The sequence below is a fragment of the Solanum pennellii genome, chromosome 3 (assembly GCF_001406875.1).
Source record: "Solanum pennellii chromosome 3, SPENNV200".
Lineage (NCBI taxonomy): Eukaryota > Viridiplantae > Streptophyta > Magnoliopsida > Solanales > Solanaceae > Solanum > Solanum pennellii.
In genome coordinates, this window is record NC_028639.1 from 61,356,104 (window position 1) to 61,368,065 (window position 11,962).

Here is an 11,962-nt window from a genome sequence, read left to right on the forward strand (position 1 = left end):
GACCTGCACAATCAACAATTTTTCCCTCTAGATTTAAGGAATAAGGTGTTATCAACTTTGTCTCTCTTAAACCCATTTGTCAGCAAGAATTTGACAGTCGTTCATACCAAGCTTTAGGAGTTTGCTTCAGACCATACAAGGCTTTGTCCAACTTCACCACATGATCAAGCAATTCAGTATCTTCAAATCTTGGAGCCTGCTTGATGTATACTTCTTTTGTCATATTTCCATCCAGGAAAGCAGTTTAGACATCCATTTGAAACAGTTTGAATTCTTTGTGAGCAGCAAACACAATCAAAATTCTAATCGCTTCTATTCTAGGTACAGGAGAAAAGGTCTCATCATAGTCAATCCCTTCCTCTTGGTTGTATAGTTGCACCACTAGTCTTGACTTCTTCCTAGTGATAGTCCCATGCTCATCAAGTTTGTTTCTGAATACCCATCATGTTCCTATAATAGTTCTATCAATTGGTCTGGGGACCAGGTGCCACACTTTGCTTTGTTCAAACTGATGAAGCTCTTCTTGCATAGACATTACCCAATCAGGATCTTCCAAAGCTTTTTTGATATTCTTTGGTTAAATAAAGGATATGATGTTGAATATGCGACCAAATTTCATGACTTTGACCTAATCTGAATTCCTGAGTCAAGTGCAAAAATTAAATTGTCTAGTGGATGTGAAGATTGATGTTTCCATCCAGACTTTCTAGTAATCTCCTCTTCACTGTCAGCATCGGAATCACTTTCTTTAATTAATAGTAGGAAATTGAGACCCGGTCTCCTGTATTGCATCTGGAGGACCAGATCCTTTGGAAAGTTCTGCATTCTTTTTTTCAATTTTCTGTGCCACTTCCTTATCTTTCATCAGCTCTTCAACCTCATGATCTATGCAGTTTTCAATCCTTATTCCAGACTCATAAAATTTGACATGCACGCTTTCTTCTACACAGAGGGTTCTTTTGTTGAAAACTCTATATGCCTTGTTTGTAGAGGAGTACCCAAGAAAAACCCCTTCGTCACTTCTTGCATCAAACTTCCCCAGATCATCCTTCCTATTGTTTAGCACAAAGTATTTGCATACAAATGGCCTGAAGTGTCCAAATGAAGGTCTCTTGCCATTTAGCAGTTCATAAAGCGTTTTCTTAATAACTGACCTGATGAAACACTTATTTGTCACATAACATGTTGTATTCACTGCCTCAGCCCAGAAGTTCATAGCAAGTCTTGAATCAATTAGCATGGTATTAGAAATTTCTACCAAGGTCATGTTTTTCCTTTCAACCACCCCATTCTGCTGGGGAGTCCTTGGTGTTATGAAGTTGGGAGTGATCCCATTTTCTGCACAAAATTCTTCGACTTGAGAGTTCTCAAAATCTGTGTCATGATCAGATCTGATGCTCCCAATTTTGTAGTTCAGCTTCGATTGAATAGCCTTGGAGAAGATGATAAGTTGTCCAGTTGTCTCATCTTTTGTTTCCAAGAACATGTTCCACGTATAACGGGAGAAATCATCAAGAACAACAAGAATGTGTTTCTTACCTCCCTTGTTCTGGATTCTGACAGGTCCACACAAGTCTATATAAAGGAGTTTAGAGGTTTAGTTGAGCTGACTCCTTTCTTTGCTTTAAAAGATGACTTAGTCTGCTTTCCTTTTGCACACGGATGAAAGACTTTATCATTTGTAAACTTCTGCTTAGGCAAACCACGGACCAGGTCCCTATAACAAGCTTGTCCAACAACGAAGAGCTTACATGACCCAGACGTCGATGCCAGAGATCGGCATCATTTGCTTGAGCACTTATACATGCAAGGTCATCATCTTCAATAGAATCCAAGTCAGCTACATACATATTCTTGATGCTGGAAGCAAACATAATCACCTTTTTAGTCACACTGTTTGTGACTAGACATTTATCCGTCATGAATTTACCTCATTTCCTCTATCACATATTTGATAAAAAATTATCTGAATGAGTATATTTTTTGAATGAAACATGTATGATTTCTAGCATCAATGTCTACATATATTGACATAAAGTTGATATAATCTTGGTGTGTATTTTCTCACATATGTATCAATTTTGTTGTACTTGATGAAATGCTACACTGGTTAGTAAAAGAAAATTTCAAACCATTTTTTCATGCATATGATTTTGACATGAAGTTTGTTTAAGTTGGCATGAAATTGGTATGATTTATGTATCTATATGTACATTCATCATGACGGTATGAAAGTATGCAAGAAGAAAGAATGATGATGGTGCAACTAGTGAGACTAAAGTAACTAGAACCGCTGCGAACAAATTTGGTGGATCCTGCATAGCAAATGAACATGCTCCGGATATAACCAATTATCCTACATCAAGATTACGGAAATCAAATTTGAAATAGTTGAGTGCAGCTTAGACTCTTAAGTATTATATGTTTTACAATTTTTGGATGATGTATATTTCTTTTTACTAAAAAATTTGACAACAATGTAATATGTATTGTTTTACATTGTTGAATTTATTCTTCCCAGATTTATTCCAGTTGGATATCAATTTCATACAATTTAATTTTTTAATTTGTCTAAAGTTTTCAAGTTGGAGGCCAGTTGTATACCAAATGCATACCAATTGGATACAACGATAAATAGTTTTAGTTTGTCTAATTTGATTTGAAATCTCAATTATATCTTTTTGTTTCAATTTTTGCTTTGAGATATCAGTTGGAAATCAAATGGACACCAACTGAAAATTATATGAAATAGTTTTAGGTTGCTTACATTGTATCCAATTGATCTCCAAAATTGAAAATTAAGAATGACAATAAATTGGTGTCCAATTTGTATATAATTAGTATCCAACGAGAAAATTTAAAAGAGACTAAAAATAAAAAATATATGAAGTTTGTATCCACTTTGTATAAATCTAGGAAGAGTGAATCTACAATGTAAAACAATGATAATAATATATTGTTCTAAAAAAAAGTAGCAAAATTTTTTTTACCTTAATTACATCTGGTTTTAAACCTTTTTCAAGTAGGACACCCAAATGAATACCAATTGAAAATTACATTAACTAGTTTTAATGGTACTTCAATTGCATACCAAATGGATAACATTTCATATTTATATTTGGCTTGATTTTTTCAGTCGATACAAATTGCATATCCGCATTACTTATTCAATTTTTCACTATATATTTGAAAAATAATGAATACGTAAAAATGATTAAGTAGTACACATAATAAATGTTCTGAAATTATGTTTCATTAGCTTAAAAGACAAAATAAATCAAAACATTAGTTTGTCACAATTATAAATTATGACTTTTTTGGGTGTAGGGTAATTTGAATATGTCTTCCTGTTGTGCCCTCTCGGTGAACTTGTCGTATTTACTAGATCACTATATAGGCTGGATGATTCACAAATAATTTCCTCCACCTAAAAATCTACATATTTGCCTATTCTATCAAAAATCACTGTGTCAATATTACAGAATACAAAGTATAAATACATATGCTATATCAGTATACAAAATTCATACAATTTTTATCACATTTTTCATACATATTTCATGACAAAAGTCATCACTTATTCATACCAGAATCATAACAGTATATCAAATTCATTCATTATTATTCCCTCAGCCATTCAAATAAAAAGGCCCAAAAAAAAGTTCAATCACATTAGAATTCCGATAATAATTTTTATACACACTTTTGATACATATTCCATGCCAAAAGACATCACTTATTATATAAGAATCGTGCTAGTATAATACCCAAAAAAAAAACCATTTTAATTGTTATTTTCTAAATAAATAGAATACAAAATTCATTCCATCATCAATGTCCAAAATTCATTCCAAATAAAATGACATTTTTTTTATTTATACTAGAATTGTACCAAAAAATATTATATATTGTTAAAATATTTGGTATAACTAGTATACCAATTCCAAACAAATTTCATGCAATTTTTTTTAATTAGAAACATACCAGAAAATGAAAAATGATTCAAATAAAGAATGAACAAATTCAATGTTCATATCAAAATCTATCAGTCTACTTAAAAAAAATGTTATTAATTAAAAATATTATACACATAAAAATTGAAAATAAAAATAAATATAACTGTTAATTTTTTCATTTTGTTTGTAATCGATCAAGAAACATTCATTCACAATTTCATAGCATTTTATTGAATAGAGCAATATTATTTATATATGCCATTACAAATAAAATTTCAGAATTAGCACTAATCTGAAGGATCTCATCAACCACCATACTTTACTAATGTTGATAAGAAATCATCAATTATAAGAAAATGAATTATTGAATAAAAAAGAGTAGAAATCAGAAGACAGTAACGATAAGAGATAATAATGAGAAGAGAGAGAAATCGTGAAAAAAATAAAAATAAAATTTGTTTGAACGAAATTAAACAAGTGAGAGAAAGTGTCAATTATTGTTTTGAGTTAAACAAGGAAAAGAAATATTATTTTATTATGACTCTCCTATTTTTATGTCTCTAATTAATTATCACTAATTTTTTTTTTTTAATTTATTTATTTTTCAAACTAATTGATTTTACTGTTATTTTAAATCATTTTTTAATTTAGTAAAATGTTATAACCTGTAATTATTTATTGTTATAACTTGAAAGATAAAAGAATAATGTCAGAACTTATAATTATTAATCCTATATATGTCAATTATAAAAATTTCACCTTTACTGAATAGAGAGAAGATAGAGATAACTGTGAGCAGCAATGCAGTTCTGACAAATGCTTGTCAAAATTCACCAGCTGTATCTTCCTTTTTTATTTAGAACGGGATATCTAATTAAACTTGTATGCACCTTAACTATTCTATCAAATAAGTACTACCTTCCAGGTCAACTCATGTACCACAGAGATAACAGTCTATCAGAACTAAGTAGATGAGAAAAAAACACGATGAATGAGTTGGGAGGTCTTTCGCTATTTGCAAAATTCTTTACAAACATGTGTAAATAATCAAATGTTTCCCTCCCAACAGTTCAAATAAAATAAGAAATTGCACTTCAACAAAATTAGGGCCATGGAACGTGCAAAGATGAAAAAACAACTTAGTATGATGCCCAACATAATCAACTACAAAAAATGCTCTTCTCATGATCTGATAAACAGGGACTAAGGAAGATACTAAATAGAGCTTTATTCATGTCGGTCTCAACGTGATCACTAAGAAACAAAGATGGGTGTCTGCACATATAAAAGATACATGGACCATAAAGATCAGAAACTTGGCCTTTCAAATCCATTGACTGTGAATCCACCATCAACCGCTATAACTTGCCCGGTAATGTAAGATGCCCCAGGTAAACATAGATAAGCTACCAGGGATGAAACTTCTTGAGATTCTCCAGGGCGTCTAAGGGGAGTTCTAGATATTACTCCATCCAAAAATGTTTTATTTTCGAGCAACTGCAAAAGAAAACCATAAAATTCAGAAAAATTTGGAGAACATGCGGTTAAGTGATAGATTATATAAACATAGAATACAGCAAGTGCTAGTACTCTCATTGCTTTACATATAAAATCCGGAAGCATCCTCCACAAGAAATAGAATTAACCCCATTTGTGAAATGAGTAATCAACATACTTTGTAAATACATATAACCCAAAAAAAAAACCTACTCTTCAAAAAACACAGCAATCCTAACATAATTCTCTATACAGAAAACTAGGAAAATAACAAAATTTTCCAGTCACATTCAGGGGATTTTATTTTCTAGCAAAAAAGATATTAATCAGAGATAACCATTTCCAAAGTTATTTGCCGCAACTAAAAATATTTCAATAGAGCCAAATATGCTTGACAATATAAGAACAAGAAATTGAATAAACTTTATTTGCAGAAAGAAAAAAATATGACTATATATGAAAATGGTTGAAGAATAGATCTAAGGCATGGAAAAGCACAAACACTGTTTCTCCATGTGCAATTCCTTTTCCAAATGAACAATAGGTATCATGACATTTTTATAGATACAGGAATCCAAGTGCTTTAGCAATTTGCCACTTGTTATTTACTAAACATCCACCTTAAATGAATGCAACAGAACACAAGTACTCTTAACTAGAGGTCTCATGGGACTGGAGAAATCCCTGGTAGGGAGCTCTTCCCCCTTTTAATGGGCTTACGTGGCACAAATCCAAATTAACAGGGCAGTTGGTTGCAGAAAATGGATTTTACACCTAAGAAAAAATCCTACAGATGATGTACATAATGAAATTAGTTAGTTATCATAAAGTTCATGACAGAAAGTTGTTCACACTTGTGATCCACCATGTAAGGTCATGATAAAAAATACAAAATCCATTTTACAATACATATAACTGTTGGAGTCTGTAAGTTAGATGATTGCTAAGCCAATGTACTTGTGCAATGGCTGTTCTTCAATTTGGCCTATGCCACTTTGTGTAAAAGGCATGCATAGTCTTGGTAAAAGGCAAAAGAATAGTTCACTGTGTGCTCAATGTGTGGCATGCTGTATATTTAGTTTCTTTATTGTAAACATTAAGATCTCCTAAAGGCCAGTTTGTGAGCATGTGATGCAGTCTAAACTACATTCTCTGCTCGGGCCTCAGAGAAATGTTTTGCCTCAGGTAAACTTTCAATATCTATATCTCCAATCTGCAATTACTTGGGCAACGAGATTCATGAAATCAAATTCATAAGCAAGGTCAAGAATATTACATGTTCTACCAAAGACGTCTTTATATACCATGGGGCAACACCATTAACCCGAATGTTATCTTTTGCCCATTCACAAGCCAAATTTCGCGTGAGCTGATTTATTGCCCCTGAAGTTCGTAAGAAAAAAATAAAAAATCTCAGCACTCTATCTTCAATTGTTCAAGGACTTAAAAGAGTGATTGGATGAGTACAACTAACCTTTCGTTGCTCCATAAATAGAACCACTGGACAGGTGCACCAGACCAGCAACAGAAGAGATAAAGACAACCGATCCATTTCCAGATGCTTTCAAAAGAGGGTGAACAAGTTGGCACAGATGGAATGCAGATTCCAAGTTGGTAGAAAACAGATGGGCATATTCCTCAGCAGTGTAATCGGTGGTGGGCTTCCTAATGTTAGTCCCCACATTGTTTATCTATGGACAGAGACAAGCAATAACGCAGTTCAAAAACTTTACACTGTTTGAAAATGAGGGCATCTAAAAACAGAAAGCATACACGTCCAAGAGCACCGGATTCAGATTGAGAATGCAAAAATTTCTTTTAGAACTTTTTCTGGCACTAATAACTAGTAATAAAAATCGTTAAGAAGCTTTAACGTTTGAAAGCACATGTAACACCACCATTCTAAATTAGAACCTTAACAATCACATATAATGTCTGAGAAAAAAAATATCTAAGAATCAAAAGAATGTTAATGCTACATAAGCTCTATATATCAATATTTCCTATTCTTTAACCATTAAATCAGAGACTAACCATAGTCGGAACAAACGAGCTCTGCAAATACTAAGCTCTAACATATGTCGAGAATAAATTAAATAATAAAAATGTGTCGGTTCTTGAGCTTTTAGATGAAACGGTGTCAACTGACAAAGGTCCTCAAATTGAATCTCAACTACACTACACCCATGTCAAAAAGAATTTCCACATACTTGGCTGGCACAACACTACAATACTTTGTTAATGTTATATGGAATTGATTATTTTGTATAGAGAGAGAACTGACAAGAATGTTGAGCTTTCCTATTTTGTATAGAGAGAGAACTGACAAGAATGTTGAGCTTTCCGTCGAAAGCTGCGGAGACATTTTCCATGAGTTGAATTCTCTGTTCCCTAGAAGATGCATCGCAAACAGAACCCTTGACTTGAAGGCCTTTAACCGCCCACTCTTGTAAGCGTTCGTTGAGCTCTGCCTCATTTCGTGAACAGGTGTAGACTGTGGCACCCAGTTCCGCTAATTCCTCAACAACCGCATGCCTAAAGAGAACACTCATCCAAATTGAAACCCACAATCATAGAGTAGAAACTTTTAAAAAGAAATTAAGGTATTGGAGTTGCCTTTACCCGATTCCTCGTGTTCCACCGGTAACGAGAGCGGTAAATCCAGAAAGAGACCATCTGGAACTGCCTGCAGCCTTCGCCATTGACATACTACTGCTTTCTAGGGATTTTTAAAGAAAACTGATATTAAGCTTTTAAAATAAATGGGTGGTGACATAACTTTTAATATTGGATGTAGGTGATAATTATGATATTAATGATTAATGATTGTGGAGTTGTTCTCAAGTTTATAAATTGATAGTTTGGTTCCCTTAATTAAATGAAGGGTAAAAGATAATTTAACAATATCTAATTTAATCAACTTTTGGTGGGGATTAAATGAGATATAAAATGATAAATTTACTATATCAAATCTAATTTAATCAATTTTGGTGGGAAAATATTGAGCCAAAAGAAAAAACAAAAGCATTCTTCTCCGCCTCCAGCTGTCGTATTCGTCCTCCTCTTCTTCTTCTGCTCTCGTCTTTGCTTGCTTGCTTTCCTTTTTTCCTGCTCTTCATCTTCCTCTTCTTCTTCTTATTTTCGTACATTGCGGGTCTTCGCTGGTAGTGCTTGTGCTTTCTTCTTCTTGAATCAGTTTTTTACCTAATCTGTAACTGGTGGACCAAATTTCATTTTTTTCAATTGGAATTACTGCATAAGCGTTATATACCATTGTTTCTGGTAAGTACAATTAATAGTTATTTAAAATCAATTCATTATCATCTGATCTGGGTACTTGCATTTTTTTCAATAATTTACATTCGCGTTTTCAACATATTATTATATATGTTGCAACAGTTGACTATTATAACATATTATAGTCATATGTAGAAACATGTGATTTATTTTCACAACAGAACATTCATATGTAGCAAAATATGACTTACATCACGCAACACAATAGTCATATGTAGCAACATGTAATTTATTTTCACAACAGATCATTCATATGTAGCAACATATGACTTAATCTCGCAATAGAATAGTCATATGTTGCTACAAATGATATAACTAAAAAATGTATCAACGTGTTGATTTATTTTTCACAACAGAACAGTCATATGTAGGAATATATGTCTCACATCTCGCAACAGAATAGTCATATGTTGCTAATATGATATAACTAAAAAATGTAGCAACATGTGAATTATTTTTCACAACAGAACATTCATATGTAGCAACATATGACTTACATCTCGCAACAGAATAGTCATATGTTGCTACATATAATATAACTAAAAAATGTAGCAGCATGTGATTTATTTTTCACAACAGAACAGTCATATGTAGCAACATATGACTTACATCTCGCAACAGAATAGTCATATGTTGCTACATATGATATAACTAAAAAATGTATCAACATGTTGATTTATTTTTCACAACAGAACAGTCATATGTAGCAACAGATGACTTACATCTCGCAACAGAATAGTCATATGTTGCTACAGATGATATAACTAAAAAAAGTAGCAATATGTGATTTATTTTTCACAACAGAACAGTCATATGTAGCAACATATGACTTACAACTCGCAACAGAATAGTCATATGTTGCTACATATGGTATAACTAAAAAAATGTATCGACATGTTGATTTATTTTTCACAACAGAACAGTCATATGTAGTAACATATGACTTACATCTCGCAACAGAATAATCATATGTTGCTACATATGATATAACTAAAAAATGTAGCAATATGTGATTTATTTTTCACAATAGAACAGTCATATGTAGAAACATATGACTTACATCTCGCAACAGAATAGTCATATATTGCTACATATGATATAACTAAAAAATGTAGCAACATGTGATTTATTTTTCACAACAGAATAGTCATCTGTAGCAACACATGACTCAAATTTTGCTACATATAATCATCTGTAGCAACATATACTTTTAAATAATGATTACGTGGGACTGTGCTTTTAGATATATTAGATGTGGCAACATGTGCAACAAATGTTATTAGATAATATCTTTTATTTAATAATTACGACTCTTCAGTTCACTCTGTTGAAACGTCATGTCTTGCAACATTTCAAAATTGCTGGCCTTTATAAGAACACAAGAAGGGAGAGATAAGTCAAAAGTTGTCTTCTCTTCTTCTTCATTCTCAAAAATGGCTTCAACTAGTTTAAACCTCTTCGAATCCCTCTCGACTGAACTAGTAATTCTTATCGTTGAAAGGGTTGTTTCCTACTCTCTAGAAGATTTAGTTAGTGTTAAATTATGTTCTAGGTTCCTCAATGAAGTTGGTAATGAACGTTCTGTATATGAGAAGGTCACATGGCAAGCTTTCCCACTGAACCTACATGGACGACAAATCAACATGTCGTGTCTTTCATGAACATTTTCATAGCATCGGAGAACTTAGAAGCCTTATACAGAAATGGCGTGATAATTTTACTGTTTTTAGTTTTTTTTTCACTTTGCATCAATTTATTTTGTAATCTTAATGTGTTGTTTCTTTTATAGTTTAATTTTTTCAATCGTAATGATCCAACTGCAATGATAATGGTTAAAAAAGCAGCAGAAGGTGGTCACCGTGGTGCAGAGTATGTGTTTTTCGTAATTTTAATATTTGAAGGCGGTATTTCCATGAGAGAAGGTTTGATGTACATTGCCAACATGAAAAAAAACATGCCAGTAATAGTGAGAAGATGTCGACACTATTTGCGGTGCATTTTAAATCGAATGTGGGTGAAGGAACCTAATATATTGGGTGTAAGACCCATTTGTTGCATTGTGCATCAACCCCAACAAAATGCCCGCAGGATTGGTTGACCCAGAGGAAGTGACGATGAAGACGATATTCGTTATGAATTGTGTACTTATGATTTAGAACTAGATTATCTAGTTAAATTTCTTCCGCATACTACTGTGTGGTAATAATTTAATTTAATCTGTGTTGAAGACGATGTTGATTTTATTTTTTTTGTATTTATTTTGAAATTATATATGTGGCAACATATTATATTACTTATGGTAAAAATGTTGCCTTCACTTGTTTCGTACTTATTTTCAAATTATGATATAACAAATTATGGCCGTACACAACACTCTTCATTGTTATACCTTATTATTTATGATTATTTATGTTCTAAATCGATCGAACCATCTATTAGTGTCTCCTTGATTTTTCATCTGTAGCAACATATGCAGTTTCTGTTGTTAAATTCGCAAAATATAACGAAACTGTTGCAACATATAATTATAACAAATGACTTTTTGGGCTTAATTCAATTAAATTGTCATGTAATTCGATAGGTAACACCAATATATAGTCCTACAACATGTCTAAGTAACAAATTATGGTCGTTAACAACACTCTCCATTGGATTATAGCAATTATATATATAAAGACAATCATCTCACTAGTTCATCATACATTGTCCTAGTAAATCCATATGATAGTTATATAACACCCTTCTAAATCGTTGTTCCAAATGTTATACCTTATTATTATTGATTATTTATGCTCTAAATCACTAAAATTTGGTTCAAATTTCCATTTTTCCTTTCCTAATCGATCGAATCGTCTATTAGTGTCTCCTTGATTTTTCATCTGTTAATAGCAACATATGCAGTTTCTGTTGTTAAATTTGCAACATATAACGAAACTATTGCAACATATAATTATAACAAATGACTTTTTTGTGGGCTTAATTCAATTAAATTGTCACGTAATTCGATATGTAACACCAATATATAGTCCTACAACATGTCTAAGTAACAAATTATGGTCGTTAACAACACTCTCCATTGGATTATTGCAATTATATATATAAAGACAATCATCTCACTAGTTCATCATACATTGTCCTAGTAAATCCATATGATTGTTATATAACACCCTTCTAAATCGTTGTTCCAAATGTTATACCTTATTATTATTGAT

The 11,962-nt window shown here is 32.2% G+C and overlaps 1 protein-coding gene across 2 annotated transcripts; it reads right to left on the reverse strand.

Moving 5' to 3' along the window:
- Nucleotides 1–4,948: 4,948 nt before the first annotated feature.
- Nucleotides 4,949–8,230, reverse strand: LOC107012325 (tropinone reductase homolog At5g06060-like). Of its 2 annotated transcripts, none has more exons than XM_015212138.2 (5): nt 8,076–8,230; nt 7,781–7,988; nt 6,928–7,144; nt 6,730–6,836; nt 4,949–5,453 (listed from the first exon to the last, which is right to left on the reverse strand). In XM_015212138.2, exons 1-5 carry the CDS (start codon nt 8,159–8,161, stop codon nt 5,265–5,267), a joined length of 807 nt encoding a protein of 268 aa, XP_015067624.1. In that variant the 5' UTR covers nt 8,162–8,230; the 3' UTR covers nt 4,949–5,264. The 2 variants fall into 2 exon arrangements, with proteins under 2 accessions (XP_015067624.1, XP_027770921.1); XM_027915120.1 differs by having other exon boundaries at nt 7,738–7,988.
- Between the last annotated feature and the right edge of the window lie 3,732 nt (nt 8,231–11,962).